Source organism: Ceratotherium simum, chromosome 25 (genome assembly GCF_057802395.1).
Source record: "Ceratotherium simum simum isolate JZ-2026a chromosome 25, ASM5780239v1, whole genome shotgun sequence".
Taxonomy (NCBI): domain Eukaryota; kingdom Metazoa; phylum Chordata; class Mammalia; order Perissodactyla; family Rhinocerotidae; genus Ceratotherium; species Ceratotherium simum.
In genome coordinates, this window is record NC_141924.1 from 34,976,715 (window position 1) to 34,998,984 (window position 22,270).

Consider the following 22,270-nt stretch of genomic DNA (forward strand, 5'->3'; position numbering starts at 1 on the left):
TGGGGCTTCTCAATAAAAAGGTATAGGCAGGGGCCTTTTACAGGATTTGGACTTATATTAGGTCATTTGGGGAATATTCTAGAAGTATAGCTTTGCTCTGGTTTGGGTGTTTTCAGAAAGTAAGGGCAATTCTATGATTGGGTCTTTTAGTAGTTTTTACCCAGGAAGTGGAAGAACGGAGCAGAGTTAAAGCAGTGGTTGGTGAAGAAGCAGCAGTCACTCATATTATGTGTGAAAGGTGGATAATTGATCATTCTTGTGGTTTGCAGTGTTCTTGTTTTTGTTTTTGCTCAAACATGATTATAGAATGGTCTTTTGCAATCATGGTTAGAATGACTCTGCCTTAAGATTTAGTTCATGAAATTATTCATGTTTAACAGAAAAACACCATGACCAGTCGTTGGTGCCAGGCCAGCTCTCAGCTGATGGCTGTCAGTGGCTGCTTTTCTTTTCTTCTTTTCCAAATACGAAGAAAAATAAAGCAAGTTAAATAGAGATATTAACTCAGAGATGAAGGTTATTTGAGATAGGATGTTAAGAAAAAGCCTCATTGGACATATATCAAACATGCAAAAATCTAAATGATGTGAAGGAATAAAGCATGAGAAAGCCTGAAGATAACTGTAACAATTAAAATAATGGTTGAGATGGACCTTGAAGGTATTATGCTAAGAGAAATAAGTCAGAGGGAGAAAGTCAAATACTGCATGATTTCACTCATAAGTAGAAGATAAAAACAACAACAACAACAAACACATACACACACACAGATACAGAGATTAGATTAGTGGTTACCACAGGGGGATGGGGGGAAGAGGACAGTGAAAGGGGGAATCAGGCACAAATATATGGTGACGGATGGTAATAAGTCTTTGGGTGGTGAACATGATGTAGTCTACACAGAAACCGAAATAAAATGATGTACAGCAAATTTATATAATGTTATAAACCAATGTTACCTCAATAATAAATAAATAAATAAATAAAAGTAATGGTTGAGATGTTGTATCAATGAGGCTGGAAAATGCAGTGCTTTAAATAAGTTAGAAAACCATTTCTTTTTCTAGTAACAGTCTGGTTGGTCCAGGACAGTGAGGCAGCTTTGCTCCACATAGTCATTAAAGGGCTTAAGCTCTCTCAATCAATGCCATCCTCAAGAGAATAGTATTCATTTATCTGGTTAAAAGAAACTCACATTTAAGACCAAAAAAATGAGGAAAAAATCAAAGTTCAGGGAATGAGGTTTCTCTTTAGGTTGTAAACGACCCATGAGTCGTACACACTTTTTCCACTCAATATTCCATTAGCTCCAACTTAGCCATTCCTAGAGACAAAGGAGGCTGGAAATGTAGTCTCTAACTGGATGTCTTGTGTGCTCAGGAAAAGATTTCTGCCAGAAGAGCTTTCCAGAAAAGAGATTTCAGCAACTCTAAAGGCTCTGGAGCAGAAACAACCTGGATATGTTAAAGAAATAACAAGAAGGCCAGAGTGGCTGGAGAAGAATGAGTGAAATTAAACAGAGAAATAGGCAAATGCCAGAGTATTTAGGGCCCTCTAAGACAGAATTTGGATTTTATTTAAAACGCAATGGAAAGACATTGTAGAATTTTGAGAAGAGATGTGTGGCATAATCTAATTAATGATTTTTAAAAATGTATTCTGCTGTGTGGATGTAGATGGATGAAAATGATGATAGGAGAGCAGCTAGGAAGAAATCGCCATAGTACCAGGGGGAAAATTTGTGGCTTAGGGCAGTAGTGGTGGATGTGGCAAGAAGTAGATGGATTTGAGATGTATTTTGAATGCAAAGCCAACAAAAGTTCTTAATGGGTGAAATGGCAGGTGTGTCCTGAAGACAGGAGTTAAGAATGACTGCTAGAGGGTCGGCCCGGTGGCTCAGCGGTTAAGTGCGTGCGCTCCGCTACTGGCGGCCCGGGTTCAGATCCCGGGCGCGCACCGATGCACCGCTTCTCTGGCCATGCTGAGGACGCCCACATACAGCAACTAGAAGGATGTGCAGCTATGACATACAACTATCTACTGGGGCTTTGGGGGAAAAAAAAAGGAGGAGGATTGGCAACAGATGTTAGCTCAGAGCCGGTCTTCCTCAGCAAAAAGAGGAGGATTAACATGGATGTTAGCTCAGGGCTGATCTTCCTCACAAAAAAAAAAAAAAAAGAATAACTACTAGATTTTGAGCCTGAGCAGGGGCTGGGACCACTTGCTGAGATGGGGAGTGAAGGAGTGAGCCTCAGAAGAGAAGGGACAGTCCCTCCATTGAGATGGACAATTCTGCCACTGCAATGGAAGAGAGTGTGGGGGGAACACAGGGTGGTCGTTACATCAGTGGTAGGGAAATAATACAATTTTCTTCTTACTGCTTTTAACTTTTAGTGAAATAATCAGAAAGTGGTGTGATGAACGTGAGGGGAATGACAAGTGTTGCAATTTAAGGAAGAAGAGAAGGTAAAAAAACAATCATCTGTGAGAATTAGAGGCAAAATTTATTAAGTAAATGTAGTAAGAATGCTAGGCAGCACTAAGGACCCAATTGAGATTCGGGATCACAAATTTTAAGTGTGACTCTGCAACAAGGTTGGGTGTTTTTCTCTGGCTATGCTCAGTTTCTCAGGTGAGGTCAGAATCAAGGGGAGATTTCAGTTTAACTAATGGTGTTTTCACAGGCTCATATAAGATAGAAGGACAGCACACTGAAGGTAATAAGGGGATGATTTTAACTTTGGACCATAGTTACTAAGTTTACTAAGCCAAGTAAAGAACAAAGTGAGAGCATGATTAGAAGATGAAAAGTGAAAAGAGGTGGGGTCAATGGATTAGATGGGATCTTAAATGTTGGAGTTAGAGTGCTAGATTACATGAACTGGAAAGAAAAGGTGACGTGTAGACAGTAGAGTGCTTGAAATTGAGATTTGGGGGAGGTTGAATTTATCAGTAGTGAAAAGTTCTATGGTATCACCATGGAGGTGATTGGATGAAATGAAATGGATAAAAAATTTATTATGGGGCCAGCCCGTTGGCATAGTGGTTAAGTTCACGCACTCAGCTTCGGCAACCTGGGGTTCGCAGGTTTGAATCCCAGGAGCAGACCTATGCACCACTCATCAAGCCGTGTGCAGCAGTGTCCCACATACAAAAAAATAGAGGCAGATGGGCACCAAATGTTGTCAGCTCAGGGCTAATCTTCCTCAGCAAAAAGAGGAGGATTTGCAACAGATGTTAGCTCGGGGCTGATCTTCCTCACAAAAAAAAAAACCTTTATTATTAGAAGTGAGGATGTCAGGAACAGAGAAGAGAGATTATTGGACGAATCTTGCACATGAGTGTGGAAGTCCTCAAGGATAATGAATGAAGCAAGTAATTAGGAGATCAGTAGTTCGAAGGACAGAGGGTTGGTATATGAAATTGTTATGCTCTCCAGTTTTTGGAGGAGAAAGGAAAAGTGATATGAAGGTGGCCAGAAGAACTCTCAAATTTAGTGTGTTACTAATATGTTCCAGGCACCATTCTAAGCATTTTACATATATCAGACCATTTTATCCTCCTCCAGATCCCATTCTTATCCGCATTTTGTCATTGAAGAAACAAGAGAGGTTAAATAAGTTATCCAGGTTTGCTAGTGAACAATGGCGCTGAATCCGGGCTTTCTGACTCCGGAGTACACACTCTGAATCACTATGAAATAATTTCCTTCTTAGGATCAATGCCTTGGGAACTTTTTAATGTTGAAGCTGATAGGATGGTGAAAGATGGTGGGGTGGGGGTTGTGAGGTCGTGGTTTTACCAGAAAAACTCAGAGATCAGTGGACTGCTCTTAAATCCTACTGAGTAGGGTTTAGCCCAAGGGAGGGGTGATCTCATCAAAATTACATGGAGTTCTGAAGGCTCCTTAATTCCAGAACAACTCAAATCCTGATATTTTCCTTCATAGATGGCTGTGGACTAGTTGCAGCCCTGTGAGGAGAGGTTTTCTAGATCCCTGTGAGAGTGAGAGTCTAGGAAGCCACTGCTAATGGTGCACTATGAAGGCTGGGAGGGATTATGAGACCATAAGTATGGTCTTAAAGGGAATTTAGAAGGGGCTATTTCAAGTATTCCTTTTGATCAAAAATGCCCTCTCAGGGCCGGCCCCGTGGCGCAGCAGTTAAGTGCGCACGCTTCCCTGCTGGCGGCCCAGGTTCGATCCCGGGCGCGAACCAATGCACTGCTTGTCAGACCGTGCTGTGGCGGCGTCCCATATAAAGTAGACGAAGATGGGCACAGGTGTTAGCCCAGGGCCAGTCTTCCTCAGCAAAAAGAGGAGGATTGGCGTAGATGTTAGCTCAGGGCTGATGTTCCTCACACACACACACACAAATGCCCTCTCAACTGGGAAAAATATTAGTAACACAAATTCCTCAGTGAAGTTAAAAAATAGAGCAATCATTTACTGGATTGAAGTGTGAGGGGAAAAAAGTCATTAAAGGGTAACTCTTCTAATGGAAGGAAATCTGCAGAGATTCATGTGGTTCTGATGACTTGTTATCTTTTTATTTGCTATTAAATTCATTTAACAGAAACACAAAGTCAGTTGAAGATCATTCATTAAGATAGGCATAACAATAGTTCATTAATCATTCTTTTAAGATGACTCTATTTTATCACTATCACGTTGCCTATTTCTGAGACATTCATGAGTGAGTCTGGGAAAAGAGCAGGTATTTCTCTCAATTCAAAAAACAGTCAAATAATGAAAGAAGTATTGTTACTTTGTTTTGGGTTAATGATATGTAGGCTAGACTTTGTTGTAAGACTCTGTTATAATCTCTTATAATTTGGCTTAAAATGTCAAACATTTTGACTGTTTAAACAACCCATTAAGTGCTTGGCAAAATTGCAAAGCATTCTACATGTGACTTAACATCAATTATACACAAGGCATCATGCTCAATATCTAGATTTATTTGAAAACATTCAGGCCAATTTATATTAATGCAGAAAAATCACATCCAATAAATCACAATTGTAGAAGAGACAAAATAATTGTGTTCTGTCACATTTCCACACAAATACAATTTGATATTTAATTAAAGGATGATAAATCACAATCACATGTAAATAAAATATTCATCTTCTCAGTAGTAATAAGAACCTCTTTTGAGTATGTAGGGTCTTCTGGGTTTATTCTCATATAGCTGCCGTTTCAGAATGTAAGGAATTTTTCTCTTTATAACTTCTTCCTTTTCGTTTTTGTCATTTCCAGTATCAAGAACATCTTCCTGAATTAACTGCAAGATAGATAGAATGTGAAACAAACTTACATGCATAAAGTCTTCCATTTCAGAGTATTTTTCTACATTTTATCTTATTTGCTATTCAGACAGTATGATGTATGTAAATGAGATCTATGAGATCTTAATATATTTATATACTTAAGCAATTAAGTGTTTTGTCCAAGGACAGATGGCTGTCAAGTGGCTGAGATAGGATGAGAACATGATTTTTCTGATTCTCTGTTCAGTGTTCTTCCTAGTTCACCAGGTTTGCCTTTTAAAAAAATGTCTTTGTATGTCAAGGCTATACACTAATACCTCCAATTGAAGGAACACCCCGACTTAGCACTTTTCAGACTTCAACTTATGATAGACCCAAATGCTATAGAAATATATCATAAATCACAACAAATACAGTTTTGAATCTAATAAACCAAGTTTGGCCTCAGAGGTCAACAGGATTTTATATTCAATTAAGTTAAATACTGACTTGACTTGAAAGCTTTCCAAAGATCCATTTCTCAATCATAGAGAGAGGAATGCCCGCTCTGCCTCATTACTCAGTTGTTGTAGAAACTAACATATGTGAAAGCTCTGTTTAAATCATAAAGATGTCTTTAGATTGTGGTGCTTAACAACTGAAAGCAAGTTCAAATTCAATAACTCAAGGGAGTTAATCTCCATATAGAATCTTACCTAAAATATCCCATTGAATATACACCATTCTAAAATTGGTTCCAAACACTTTTTCTGGTAACACTGTTTTTATTCAAAACTTTCAGCTAGCATAAAATATTTAAGAACTCTTTCCAGAGTTTTGCACATAATTTACATGAAATGAAAAAAATAAATAAATGCTTAAGAATTGTATTCATATTTGTGATTCTCTCCTAAACTTTAAGGTGACTATAACTAATATTAAGAGACTAAGTTTTTAATTATAATGCAGATACATTGAATCAGATCACTAAGTACTTTATTTCACCCCATAGCTATTCAATTTCAGAGAAGGAAAAACCACTACTGTCAGACAATCTACTTTCTTAATCTTTTGTTCCTTTGTGTGTTTAGCCTGTAATTACTTGTGCAATGCTATGAAAGATATTATCATCTTATTTTAAATCAATGACATTTAAAATAGCAAAGTTTTAATCTTATGTGCACCTGATTTGTCTATTTAATAGTTTATTGAGGGTTTTTTTTTTTTTCCTGGATAAATAGCATATAATTGACATTTCCTTAAGTTAAAATTAGTATTTTTCAAGTTTTATTGGCTTAAACAATATTTTAAAGACTAAACTATTTAGCTGGAATTTGCATTAAGGTATGAATAGTCCAGCAAGTAAAATTAAAACTGGCTTTTTTGGTTTTTCAACTAGAAAACATCTTTTTGTTTACAAGTTAAAATAAATACTAGAAGTTCTGCTTTGCATTTCCTCTTTTCCACAGGGTGTCTCTGGGATAGTCTGTTATTCTTAGTCAGATATTAGCAGAGAAGGCACCCTCAGAGCCCCATGGCGATGCAAACGTGGAATATAAAATATTAAGCAAATTTCTCTTAGAGGTTAATATGAAAGAAATGTCTCCTTTGTTGGGAAAACTTTTTAAATTTCTTCTTTGTTTCTTTAAAGTATTTTCATTTCTCTTACTCTCCTCCAAACAAACCAAAGGTGGTGAGTCATCAGTACAGTATTTAATACAACAGAGTCATCCAGTCCTTCACTGCGGTTCTGGATAATGGAATTTGGCTGTCTTGGCTGCGGTGGACCTAATTTAGGTGCTACAGATGCCTAAAATCCATGTATTCAATTGAAACAAGAATATATATATATATATATATATATATATATATATATATATATATATATATATCTCAAATGCCAACTTTGCTGATTACTACATACTTATAGGTATTCAGATCAGTTTTTGGACAATATATTCTCCTCTGTTGGGTTTTATGTTTATTCTTGTTCTATTAATTCACCCATTTGACTACTGCAGCTTTAAAATACATTTCAATATCTGGTAGAGTAAGTCCCTCCTCATTATCTTTTAATTTTTCTAAATCTTCTTGGTTCTTCTCACACATTCATATTAGCTGTATATATATATCCCTATCATTCCGGTTTTATTTGCCTAATATATTCAAATACAAACGGAACTTTTTGTGTTTTGGGTATGTCTATGGATAAACACACGACTTAGTGTTTCTAAGAAAACATTTTGAGTTCCCTGAATTTGTTAAGCATGCCACTACCACCAAAAATAGCCTAAGCATGACACCCATTATGCACAATAAAAGCATATGGATCAAATCTGCGTTAAGATATATCCCTCTTTTAAGATTGAAGAAAAAATATTTTGTTGAACTCCAAATATGTGAAGGACACTTTGGAGATCTAAAGCAATGTTTATCTCAACACATGGTTTATTCTTCTTTAATATTTTTAAGTCTTCCTGTTATAATAATGATCAGGATTAAAAAAATCAGTACAAATGAGAGCTAACTAGTATAAGCATAATAATATTCACGTTTTGTTTTTGTTTTACCTCCCAGTGTTGAAAGTCCCTGCTGTGACAGATTTTTTGGAGCTGATATATTGTCAACATTGCTTCAAAGCTAAAGTCATCTAAGGAAGTGGGAAATTTCCTTCTTGCAATAAGCTCCTCTTCACGAAACTCTCTGGTTTCCTCAGCTTGGCTGTTCAGGTTAGCTACAAGGCTGCAAACATTTAGCAGGGTAATTTTCCAAGAGGGCACATTTGCTTTACTGATCTGAAATATAGAAAAAAAAATAGATATTGCAGTTAAAACTTGTTTTATATGAGTAAGAAATAAATTTCTATTGTGCTAAGCCATTACATTTTAGAGTCTAATTGTAACTCTAGCCTAATAAACACATTGTTATTAATTTAGTAACTTCATATCACAAAGTTAAATAGTGCCAATCCTCCGTTTTAAAGAATGCAATAGTTATGCACACATGTGCGCACACATACAGGAGCAAAGCAAGCAAGAAAATATAAATGCCAGTAAGTACAAATATATAAATATACATATATACATGTATACATCACAGATGAAAATATTAAGAATACCATTCTCTTTTAATTATGCTTCACTTTAGTGTCTAATGGAGCAGAGACTAACATAATACTAATAGATTTGGACAATTACAGTAGTGTGAGACCACTAATATATTCCACACGATAATGTTGTTATAGGCAGCATCACAGGTGACCAATTTATTTATTTGCAAATTATAATATATTCCAGAATCACCATTCTTTTCCAGTAAGATCTTATCTGAAACCATTATTACCATAATCAGCAACTTTCTTATGTGCCAGCAATAACCAATGAGAAGACACAAGGACTTAGGAGAACCTAAATATGAAATAATTAATAAAAATTAACAAAAATTTCAAAGGTCATAAATGAAGGAAAGCATAAATTTTTCCTAAAGGACATAAAAAATAAAAAGGTTTGAATGACCACAAAGCCTTGATGGGGAGACTCAATAACAATAGTATCAGGTGTCAGTTCTCTCTGAGTTACTCTCTAAGTGTAATGCAACGGCAAATCAAAGTTCTAATTTGGAAAATATGTGGAGACTGGAAGTTAGAGGAGGGGATTTGGCAGATAATTATAAAGTTAATTTGGAATAACCAAGATTTAGAAAAATTAAAAGATAATGAGGGACTTAACTCTATCAGATATTAAAATGTATTTTAAAGCTACAGTAATCAAATGAGTGAATTAATAGAGTAAGAATAAACATAAAACCCAACAAAACAGAATATAATGTCCAAATTGATCCAAGTACATATGAGTATGTAGCAATCAGCAAGTTTGCATTTGAAATCCTTGGGACAGTTGGCTATGGGGAAGTCTGGATTTAGATCTAGTTACAACTTTTCTTGACATATTATAGTCTAACAATATCCAGATGGGTTAAATAAGAGTAAAAATAAAATAGTGTATAAATATATAGAATTTATTTTAAAAATCTGGAAAGATATCATTAAGCAAATATCAAAACCAGAATCCATAAAGAAAATACAGAAATGTGTAAAATATCTCTCTGGAAAATTAATAACCTGAACTAAAATCAAAAGCAAGCTATATTGTACAAGCTGCCGCAATATGTTAATATCTTTAACACAGGTGGAGCTCTTCAAAAAGAAAATGGCGAATAACCTTATTTAAAAAAAAAACTTAAAAAAATTTAAACCTTGGATAAGTAATATAAGCAGAGAAGTCTCAGAATCACTCATCAAAGAAGGAATATGTAAAAGAAATATGGGGATGATGTTCAACTTGGCTACTACCATCAGATCCGAAGATTTTAAAAAGTGTAAGTACACTCAATGGTGTACTTATGGGGACAGGAAGAAATAGACACTTCCTCTTCTAAATAATTGTTGGTCTGGGTGTAGGTTGGAATCACTTTTTGAAAGGTGTTTTGGCAATATGTATTAAAATTGTAAATGCGCATACCCTTCGATTAAGATTTCATCCTAAAGACATGCAAATTGGTAAGTGTAAAGATATTATTCATTATAATGTTATCACCCAGCATGGAAATCCTTTCAACTACCTCCCTTGAATATGATTATCCAGTCATTGCTTGAATATTTCTGCTTTGGGAAACTTGGAGGCAGCATGCTCCATTGTGCGGCAGCAACACCTTATGTCCTGCCAATGAATGGGATATGATAATTTTGCATTTGGAAAGATCTTTCAAGATCATCTCATTGACCGCTTTCTCAAGCGCATTCCTTAGAACACTAGTTCTGCGCTCACTGTTTTTAAAAAGGAGTTCCACTGGCAAATAATTGGAAAACTTGAGTTTAAAGGAAATTTAAAGACTTCTTGAATTTAGGTATCCTCGGAGCTTTTCACTTGGAAATATTCACTGTAAATTTTCAATGGTGCTAATATTGTATCCAATGTTCCCCAAACTAATTTGACCACAGAAAGCTTTATTCATGAAGTATCTGTCAGGACTAGTGTTGCCTGATTATTTTTTGGATGAGGAAACTAAGTTAGTCATCTTGTTCCCTTCTGCCAGTTAAAATGGTCTCTACAACACTCACTACTACTGCTTAATGTCACATTAGCCCCTGTCATACCTAGGAAGCACAGCAGAGAAGGCACTCTTGACCAAAGGATGTCTAAGTAGACATATGTTTAAGAACATTTTGTGTAAGATTTAAACTATTTCACTCAGGAAAATGACAAAGACTCTCTCCCTGACCAAATCTGAGTCAGGCACCCTTGAGCCCTCTCAGTGACTAGGTCCTTACCTAGGGCGTGGATTGCTTAGCCAAGTTTTAGCAAGACTCCTGCTTAGTCAATTTAGTGAAAATGCCTCACCTTTGGTATCTGGTAACCCTAGATATCTGATAAAATATCAGATTTTGGTCAGATTTCCACCCTTGATATCAGAATCCTGTTGAGTCATCTAGCAAGAATCCTCCTAGCCTTAACGTTTCCTCTTAGCAATTTTCCATCCACTGACCCTCACCTTGGTTATAAATCCACACTTGTCCTTGTTGTATTCAAAGTTGAACCCAATCTCTACAAAACACCCCTTGCAGTAGTCCTCTTGAATAAAGTCTGCCTTACTATCTTTAACAAGTGTCATGTTGAATTTTTCTTTAACAATAAACATTCTCATTTATTAAATTATTTGATACAAATGTTTATAATAGACCTAAGCCTACAGATAAGAAATTTAGAATATTGTCTCTTCTTGTTTTTAAGATGGGGAGAACAAGAATATTTGTGGTTCCTCCTTACCATTATTCGATTTAACTTTCTAATACTGAATAAGATCCTGGTCAAATTTCTGTTTCCTTGATTAAATGAGACCTAATCTATGTGACTAATACTCTCTACCTGTAATACACTGAACTCAGATGAGTACAGCAAGCGGCAAATTCAAGCATTTCACCAAATTGAAAATAATTAAGTTCATCTGTCGTGGAGCCCCAAAGTTTATATAGTTGAATATGAAAGGTAAGGGTTAGTAATGAATCCTAGATTCTCATTGTTAGTTCATAAATATTTATTAAACTCCTACTGTATACAAGGCATTGAATCTAATCAAAGAAAATTATAACATTTCCACAGCTTTTTGAGACCCTGAACAAAACACGCTGTACAGGTTCTCTTTCTTAATAAAACTACACCAGGGGCTGACCCGGTGGCGTAATGGCTAAGTTCGAGCACTCCACTTTGGTGGCCCAGGGTTCGCAGGTTCAAATCCCAGGCACGGACTGACATACCACTCATCAAGCCATGCTGTGGCAGCATCCCATATACAAAATAGAGGAAGATGGGCACAAATGTTAGCTCAGAGCTAATCTTCCTCAGCAAAAAGAGGAGGATTGGCAACGGATGTTAGCTCAGAGCCAGTCTTCCTCACACACACACAAAAAAAACTACACCAATGCACTAGTATTGGTAATAAAGACAATTGCATTGTGAGAAAAAATTCCTTTATCTTTCACTTCTTTTCAGGCTTCGGAATCTCTCTTGGCCTTCTGTTGCTTAAGTGTACTTCTACATTAGAATTTCGGTGTCTAAATAGCTTTACTCTAAAATTGAAATTGCTCACATATTTGCCTTTAAAATAAAGAGAAGAAAGCTGAAGCTTGCTGAATCTTTTAATAATGGAGTTATACCAATATCAATACTATTCTCTTAAATTTTTTAAATGTAATAATTTGGTTAAAATCGTCATAAGTTTAGAGTTTTCATTTGCATAGGACCCTACTATACACCAAAAACCAATTGAATCACAGAGAAATAAGTGATGGTAGTTTTGTAAAAAATAAACAATGAGCTTTTTGTTCTCATCCTAGCAGCAAAATTGGAATAATTAGGCTTCCAGGTGTTTCCTCATCATCAACTGTACTGTATTTACTTATTTCAATTAAAAGGAGGCAATCAGATTCAAATTTTTTTTCCATTATTTGTTTTAGTGATATATCCCATGAATGAATGAAAGAGAAAAATTTTATTGTGCTTATACTTTTGTTATGTATTTCTCTTAAAAGAAATTCTAAACCACTCCATATACTGGAGTTGTTTTTTCCTTGCAGAATCTTGGCCAGGGAAGGAATCACAACTCTACTCCCATATGTTCAAAAAGTAGCTAGCACTCCCCAAACTGTACCACGTTTTGGAGATTATTTAGGAGATTTATGTGTCCTTGGAATTATAGAGGTGAAATCTCTACCAAGACACTAAGGTATTCTAACCTGCCCCATTTTCCAACACAGATTATCGACTACACTTGTCTTCCTATTTTTGAACTGCAGTGATTGTAGCCATTGCTGTTCTGACTAGGTGCTAAACAAGGGATCTGTTATCATAAGGTTAAATATATTTGTTCACTGAGTTTTAGACTAAGCTAAATTAGATCATTCCTGATATGAAACCTACCAAATTATAGTAGAATTTTGTTTCAATCCATTCAATTTATATAAATCTGGGCAACCGTGGAAATATTTGTATGCTTAAATTTTCCCCAAAAGTCTTTTTAAAACTATAGTAGAAAACACATCTTTGTTAGCTTTCAGATGATAATGCCCTAAACTCTCAAACACACACAAAAATGGGTATTCTCTCTTCACACCCACTATCAAACACAATGCTAGTTATATACTGGGGATTGTTGTATCTAGAACATGCTCATCCAACTAGAGAAGAGAAATCTGAGGTGGCAGGACCTGAGTTGGAGTATTGCTTCAGAAATTACACAGGAGTTTTGAGCATTTACTTTCTTACCATAACAGCTGTTGAGTCCTCAGCCCTGGCGTCCCAGTGCTTCAACAGTGATTGCAGTGATTGTGCCAGATGACACCTCATCTCAAAATTTGTTTTTCTTTGAGAAACATCTTTTGGTTGGGAACCCTGTTTTCTAACTCTATATTTAAATACACACGGATTGACTCATTCTGGGTAAATCAATATTGTGTGGTAGCCTGGTAATCAGGTATATTCTAGTTGAGTTTTATTCATAGGTGTCAGTTGGGATCTAGGAACCTTGCTTTCAAGACCCCAAGAGAGGAATAATAGAGTCCAGTATATAAAGTTTTACTTGGTTCAGTAAAAACAATGAACAGGTACAGATAATACTTCTGTTATAGAGAGGATTTAAATCCAGGCATGGATTTAATGTAAATGTATATGAGATCATAAACTCTAACTCCGGTATTTAAAAATAAGAAAACAAAGGCAAGTAATGTGAACGAACCCACTTGCATAAGATCAGTTCGTTCATGAGTTACAGTAGCAGATTACATCTCAAGGCTTCTCTTTGCCAGCCTATGCTCTTCGCTTTCTACCGCATTTCTTTCATGGACTGTCGTGAACTTTCATTTTTAATTTAGGAACTCCATTTTACTTTCTCCAACATAATAAAAAAGGCAAAAATGTCACTTAATTTTCATTTATGTATTTAACTTGAGGCCAATATATCTTTCATCATACACAATGTGATAGGAATGGAAATAGGATTCCTTTAAATCAATTTACATGTCCACATAAATAATATGTGACTACTTAGTGAAAGTTGCAATATTGATTGATAGCCGCTATAACTTCTTTTCCCGTCACATCAACACCCTTAACTCCTTTGAACTCAAGGAAAAGTTTCCCAAAAAAAGGAAATGCCTCCCAATGCACAGAAGTTCTTGCCTTCATGGTCTTGATGGGAAATTATTACTATAGGAAAAGGATACCACGTTTATAGTGAGAGTTCATATGTTTTTCAATCCTTGGTTAAAGAAAAGAAAAAGTTACCTTTGATGTACGCATATTGGTCAATAAATCAGCCTCTAATGCTTTCATTTCCTCTTCTGAATCTGAGTAAAATCAAACCACATGTTTACTATATGATCACATATCATATAATTATATTATAGCCTACAGATTTTAGATTAATCTCAAAAATAATTTAGTCTTAGAGGCTTATTGTCTTTCCTATGTATTTATTCTTCTTAAAATAGAACTCAGAAAAAACAATTACAGTTTTATTTTAGGCTAACAGGCAGCTAGAATAATAGAAGAACTTCGAAGAAAATAAGCACATAATTATACACCAAGAGAGCTATTTATGATTTGATGTTCTTTAATCTCTGAATCTCAGTATAAAAAAACTGATTATATTATATAATAGGGATTTCATCAAATATGCTGGTTAATTTTTACCAGCAATAGTTTACATAAATAAAATACACGCATATTCATATTTAAAAGGCAACATAATGAAAAGGTGTGTACAAAAGACTTTTTCAAGACAAAACCAAAGGGAACTGCTTACTGATAATTTTAGAATAAGAAAGAAAATGAGATTTATTTAATTTGAGAAGCTATTTTATAAAACACACTTTGAAAGATTTGTTTTTCTACTTTAAATGAGAATTTAGAATTATATGTACGAAGCAATTTTATCACAGGCCATTATGGAAATTATTTAAGCAAAAGAGTTGTCCATCAATACACATACAATGTGTTGAAAATGGATTTCTGATTTTTTTTTTAGAATATCCTTTCCAGTTTCCACTAATGAATATTTAACAGAGGAGAAAAATTTTAGAAATACTATAAGATAGTAGAAACAAAGTAATAGAACACTATGATAAGGTGACAATTCATACTCACTGATCTATATGTCATAAAACAAAGCAGAAGTTAAAAAGACTATCTTTCCTGCATTGCACACTCATTAAAAAAAAGTGTCCCACTTGGAGAAACTATCTGTTAAATTATATCTAGAAACTAAATTATACCAGGGATCTTTTACTCCTATTTGTTAGGGACGCGATCTATTTTTCAAAAGGAGTGACAAATTCCTTTAGCCATTTATAAAAAATGTATATCAAAATATCCATAAATTTTGGCTTATCACAGCAAGAAGTTGCAACAATAAACAAGAAGTTTCAACAAATAAACAATTTAATCAATAACCCAGTTTTTCTCACATACTCTAAATACACCTGTAACCTCATGTAACTACTAGATAAAATCATAATTGTAGAAAATTTGGTATTTATCTCATAAAAAATTTGCGAAGTTCAAGATCTTTTTTCTAATGATCAAATGAAATTAAAAATTTTACTAACATTTATATCTTCTGCTAGATTTAATTTCATACTTTAAATAAAATCATAGCAGAAGTTTGAATCGAATATTTCCATGTTATATTTATAATATATAAGAGTATAAATGAGATTAAATGCTGCATTTATCCCTTATGTTTTTTATTTTTTCACTTTGATGTGATCATTCACTTATTTTTCAAACACTAATTGGAGCATACTGCAATCGTTATAATACTTCTTGTTACTCTTTTAAATTTAAATGTTTTTTCAAGGTGAGTTATTGATAGATATTTAGCAATATATGGCTTCTTCTTAATTATCATGTGCAAACACTCTAAACCCAGATAATTTTCATTAACATAAGAATGCCAATTTTCCAAATACATTTTGTATCAATTTAAACTACATGCAAAAAAACAAACAATTAATAGTATGCCTATTTGTCACATAGAAAGACATATAAAATATATTCTCAAAAGACTTGGAATCTTTTTGTATTTCTCTAGAAATAATTTTCTACAAATAACGCTTCATTCGTGTATTCATTAATCATCAATTTTCACTTTGTTGTCTTAACACACACACAGTTAAGAAAATAATTTGGGGAGGGAGAAGCCACTGCTTCCTAAGAGAATGACTGAGGATGAGATAAAGCATTTCGAATGAAATGGGTTTTAGTTTTCGGTTTGCTCTTGGGCAGACACGGCACCTGTACTTCTCATTAGACAGTGACCAGCCTAATTTAACTTTTATGGTTTTTTTTTTTTCCCTAGTGGTTACATTCCAAAGGGGAGCATGAAGTGTTTCATTGAAATCCCTTTTATTACTTTGAAGATTTAAAAAGGGGAAAGAAATCGTTCAGTTCTTGTAATCATAAAGACAGGGAAAGAAAATATTCAGTTTCCATCACTAGAAAGCAAATCCAGAACAAGGGAGAAACTCTTCTCCCCGGATACATTAATGTAAGTGGCAACACACTGCAAAAAAGGAAAAAGAAATCACTTCAAGGAGCTGTGAAATGCAGCTGACCTTACCTGAGCACAGACTCCAGGAGCTGAAAGCCAGGAGTATCACGCACACTAGCTGGATTTTCATTTCTGCCGTCATCTCCTTGAGCCTTCTAGCAAGCCGAGTTCCTAAACGTCCGAGACACGCTGAAGGGGGCTCTAGCGCTTCCTCTTGCCTTCAGCTGACCTGGAGTGCCTGAGCTATGAGAGATGCTTTGGCCGTTCCCTATATATACATGCAGGGAGATGATGTCATGAGAGTACAGGGATTATCTCTTCAGGATGTGCCCTCCCTTCATCCCCATCCCTCCTCTTCTCTCCCCACTTCCTCCTCCCCTTTTCCTTTGTCCCCCCACCCACCTCCCCCACTTCTGAACCTCGAATGAAAGTGACATCTTCCCTAATTGCGGCTGCTGCTCCGGATTTCTGACGCACAGGAGTGATTCAAAAGTAATTTCCTATAGAGCATACTGGAAGAGAACTTCCAGTACCATTCTGTCTCCATTTCCTCTCATTCTCTGCCTCCAAGAAGTTGTCATTTTGATTTTGTGAAGCATGAGATCTATTATTTCTAAAATAAGCGAAATCTCCAGGATGAATGCATGAAATCAGTGATTCGCTAGGTTTGTAAGTTCTTAAAGAGTTAGAATTCTTTTCTGATAACCCACACTTTTGAGCAAATGTTTTGTGATTTAGGGACTGATATAGGTCTTAGATAATACCTGCTAGAAGAAAGAAGTGGAAGAGAAGCAGAAAATCAGTTATAACATTCAGGTTAAGCAAAAGAATTTAAAGAAAGGAAAGAAATTTAAAAAAATGCAAGACTAGTACCTCTAAGGAATAGGATATTATTTCCTAACAAAAAAGAAAAATTTAAGTAACGGGGAGAATGATGAATTATGCTTGCTGACTTTTGGTTGAATGCCTTAGAAAAACAATTTCAAATTTATAAAATCCAAGCAGGTGGAAATATGTATCACTGTATCACTGATTGCTGTTTTCTGACAGTGTCTCCTTTTTCTATCTGCATTGCTCTCTAATCTTTTTGGATTCATTCTTGAGGCTATATGCTATTCTTTGTATAATCCTCTTCTCACTGTTTTTCACCATTGCATCAAATTTCTTTCCCTGTTGTAATTATAAAAATGAGAAGGCACTTCCAGAAAGGAGATAGTCCTAAATAACCACCATCCACCAAAGTCACTTTTCTAAGATAGTGTCTTCACATATTTCATGAGTTATGACGATACTCATTCCCTCTCTGGGTTCTCAGGAGAAAATTGCTCAAAGTGTCTTTTGGAGTGAAGCTTTCTTTTCGCATTAAATATTTTGAGATACGTGGAATGATCTGAAAAGAGGATGCTGTTAGGAATGTGAGTAGTTGAAGGTAAAGCTGTCTGAGACTTGTTCACTTTTTAAATATATCAATATAAACCATGTAGTAATAACAAGAAAAAAAATCTGGATTGATTTCTATAAAAATTTGATTTATATTATACAGTATATGTCTTTGAAATTAACTTCCCCTTTTACCCTAAACTTGAGGAAAGAGATTAATTCCAAATATTTAATAATTATGTAAAATAGCAAAGAGTCATTCATATAATTTAATGTTCAGGAATTTAACAATGGCTGATATTTTTATTACTTTTAGTTTGTTTTACAAACTTACGTACAATATTGAACACGATTCACTTGAGGAAAGTTTTATATAAAGGGTGATTGGCAAAGAAATGTGATATATATGTCTAAATTTTTGCTTTCCTGCCACTAGGGGGCGCGATAGAAGTTTAAAAGGCTTTTTATTTTTACTTAACTGATCACATCAGTACTCTGAGGATTGTACTTACTGTCTTCCCCTTGCCTTTGTGATAGGATCCTTTTAAAGCCACTTTGATGAAGAAATCAAGAACATATATTCTTTGCATGATATTTAAATTGGTTGTTTTATCTGCTTTTGAACTGCAAATACAAAGAATAATCTTTTAAACTGTGTGATAGCAGCCTCATAGTAAAGAGAAAGTGTGAGTCCTATTTTCCTCAAGTGATTTCTTTAATACATGAAGCTCAGGGAAATGTTAACAAATTTATTCCTAATTAATTAGAAAAAAGAGGGCGAATGAATAATGGAAATTCATCTTGTTTTAAGTATGTCACTTGAATATTAGTTGTCAATGTAAGAGTTGTTTTGAATATATGATAAATCTGAGAGAATTGGAAGAAAATGTATTAACTAATGCCAAATGATTCAAAATCAAATAGACGCTATACACTATTTTTCTTTTGGGAGAAAAAGATGTGTAACTTTTTGTGGTAAAATTATGATATAGATAAACTTTATCTGACCTCTAATTGGTATTTTTAAAATCTATTACCCTTTTCCTTTTTAGCCTCAATGCCTTCAAGCTATAGAAAAGCCAATTAAACAATTTGTTTTAAGAGGGTAGGGCATGTGTGCATATTTGCCTTTAAAAAGTATTCTGGGGGGTTGGCCCCATGGCTTAGCGGTTAAGTGTGCGTGCTCTGCTACTGGCGGCCGGGGTTCGGATCCCGGGAGTGCACCATTGCACTGCTTCTCCGGCCATGCTGAGGCCGCGTCCCACATACAGCAACTAGAAGGATGTCCAACTATGACATACAACTATCTACTGGGGCTTTGGGGGGACAAAAAAAGGCGGAGGATTGGCAATAGATGTTAGCTCAGAGCTGGTCTTCCTCAGCAAAAAGAGGAGGATTAGCATGGATGTTAGCTCAGGGCTGATCTTCCTCACACACACACACACAAAACAATATTCTGGGAAGTACCCAAATGATGTCTTTAATTTAGGCCCCTTTCTATGGAGATGGGTGAACTATTTTTATTCTAAAGGCTTTACGCCTAAAATCCTTTTAACTTTTATTTAGCTCTTAACTCATAAAAAGTTTGAATATTACTCTCTGATAATCTTCATGTGTTGGCTTTCCAGTTTGAGGTCACCTGGGAGTAGCTAATTCTAAATAGATTTTGTCTATTTATCTATCTAAATAAGTTTATCTGGGTACCTGTAGATTGCAACATCTCTACAGTACCTAGATTTCTGAGCTTCTACTGTGACTTAAGTCTAACCTTTATTAGGTAATTACTTAAAATAATCAACAGAGACGCCTGAAGGATTGGCAATAGAAAGGGTGATCTGTAAATTTATTTAATCTGAAGATGGGAAAGCTCAGAACTGCTTGGTGAACAGTGGTTCTTCAGTTCCAGGTGATTTCTTCCTGTACCTTTGGAGGCTTCACGGCCCCATTAACAGCTTCCTGGGCTCTCCAACCTTTTTGTAACTTCATATCCAAAACTTAGCCTGTGGTGTTTCTACCATTTGGAATCTGACCTCCATCTTTCCTTTGACCTCCCTGTCTTTCCCTTTCTGACATATCTCTCATTTTTAAAAGAATGTATTTTATGGTCTAATCAAGTAAACCTTTCCGAGTTTGAATCCTGAAAGTCGTCTCATCTACTTCAACTCTTCCTAGTTTCTGCTAACGGCTCATCCATTTGTGGTAAACCGTGAAGGGGAGTAGAATTTGCCACCCCAAAATATACCTCTTTGGCATATTGAGTATCTTGAGCTGGTTATTTTTAAGAAACAGCAGACACAAGAGAAGCTCTGAAAACTGAGGAGAAGTTACCGTTTTGTAAGGGAAGTTTACATTAATAAAGGAAATCTTCCTTTCTAAGAGTGTCCCTCTCTCTCTCTCTCTGTACCTGGAAGGGAAGAATGACTAAGTATTTAGAAACTCTTATCCATGGAGAAGGCAAGGACTTACATCTGCATAATAACCATACCCTTATTGACTGTGCTTTTCCTGGAACCTCCTATAATTGCCCCCACGCCCCAACATCTTCTTTTGCTTTTAGCTGGAGATGGTATTTAAAATGGTGGCTTGAGCTATTTTGGGGAGTTTCTCAGTTTTCCTGGGTATCTCCCATGTATACAGGAGGCATGCACGTCATTAAAAAATTTCCGTTTGTTTTTCTCCTCTAAATCTGTCTTTTATTGCAGGAGGGTCTCAGCCAAGAACCTAGAAGTGTAGAGAAAAAAATTGTTTTCCCTCCCCTACAACTGTAAACTTCTAGAAGAAAAGAACTCTTACTCATTGTTGTATAGCCTCTTCTTCTAAGGCTCACAATCCGTAAGTGTTCAATACATATTTATTAAATTGAATTGAAATACTAATTATTTTAAATTTCTCACATGTTTTTCCGCGTTTCCATTTGTAACGGTCCTTTCAGCCACATCTCGACTTTAATTTCAATTATTTAAAACTCCGTTATCACTAATCTTAATACTTGATGTGAGCCTTTAACTAATTCAGTTTTCTCAAGTCATTCTTTTCCTCCCTGACTGGGAAAGTCAACTTTAAAAAATTAGTAGTTAAGGGGCCGGCTGGGAGGCACAAGCGGTTAAGTGCGCGCGCTCCGGGGCAGCAGCCCAGGGTTCGCCGGTTCAGATCCCCAGGCGTGCCCTGAGGCACTGCTTGGCAAGCCATGCTGTGGCAGTGTCCCATATAAAGTGGAGGAAGATGGGCACGGAGGAAGATGGAGGAAGAAGGGGATGTTAGCCCAGGGCCAGTCTTCCTCAGCAAAATAAAAAAAAAAAAAGAGGAGGATTGGCAGATGTTAGCACAGGGCTGATCTCCTCACACCCAAAAAAAAAAAAAATTAGTTAAGAAGAGTGCCCTGGGATCATGTGCATTCATCAGCTGAGTGCTTAGGATAAATTGTGGGTTTATTCCATTCCTCTAAATGAGTCTCTGGTTGGGAACTGTAACTCTGATTCATCTGAACAAACAATGATGTCAATCTCTTAGTAAACTCAATTGATTTTTCTGTTCAATTAAAGTCCATTTTCTAGACATACAGATAGTTATGTGCATGCCCACACCCACACCCACAGGTACTATCTTACACACAAAATGCATATAACCCAGTCCTTGCAGACTTAGGTAAATGTAAGCCAAATGTCCAATATCCCCATCTACACGTAGCTGTGCTTTGCCCATAATCTCTATAAATTCCCAGCTCGTTTCCCTTTGGCTCTTCCTGTCTCTGCTCTTGCATCTTTATAGATAATTAACTTGGAAAAATTGATGAGGGATTTCTGTAGTCAAAGCATATTTTGCAACGTAAACTCCAATTATAACACAAGCTTTGCCTAGAATTTGCGCGCTAATGAGTTGTCATATTTAACTAAACATGCTCCACATTGTAGTTACTGCTGATCTCACTTATAATCTTGTTTCTCACATCTAAGAAAATATTGAGATGTCCACAAAATCACTATGTGTAATTGTCCTTATAAGCCTACTTTTTGAGTAAGATCAAAATGAAAGTGTTACAGGAAAAGAAAAAAATTCCTATCAATTTTCTTCTTTTATTTGTCTTAGTTTTACAAATTAGTGTAATTATCTAGAGTACAAAATGAGATGCATTTTCATTGAAAGAAATGTTTCCCCTCTTGTTTTTTTTAATGTTTCAAAATTTAAGAAAATTTCTGTAGCACCTGGAATACCCAGCACAAAACAGAACAGATGCTGTTGAGCTCCCATTTACCAGGAGCTGATTCAGTGAAACACTTTTTGTTTCTTTATCTTAAGGAGATATTAGATGTTGAATTTGGAATGTAATGGTTCATATTATTGGTACTCCCTGATCTTATTATTTTTTCAATTTAGATTCTTTCCCTAGTGATCCTGATAAGTCCTATGGCTTTGAATCATATCTGCTCCCTAATAACCTCCCAGTTCGCATCTCTGACTACGCAAGTTGTATATGCAATCACATCCTCTGCAGCTCTACTTGGAGGGTCATTAAGCAAACTTACTGTCCAGAATAAAA

General features: G+C 35.6%; 1 protein-coding gene across 1 annotated transcript; it reads right to left on the bottom strand.

Annotated features, from left to right (window-relative positions):
- Positions 1-4,938: 4,938 nt before the first annotated feature.
- NTS (neurotensin) lies at positions 4,939-16,583 on the bottom strand. Its single transcript, XM_004417923.3, has 4 exons — positions 16,423-16,583; positions 14,088-14,149; positions 7,821-8,045; positions 4,939-5,285 (listed from the first exon to the last, which is right to left on the bottom strand). The coding sequence occupies exons 1-4, from the start codon at positions 16,493-16,495 to the stop codon at positions 5,133-5,135; spliced, it is 513 nt and encodes a 170-aa protein (XP_004417980.1). The 5' UTR covers positions 16,496-16,583; the 3' UTR covers positions 4,939-5,132.
- Positions 16,584-22,270: the final 5,687 nt, after the last annotated feature.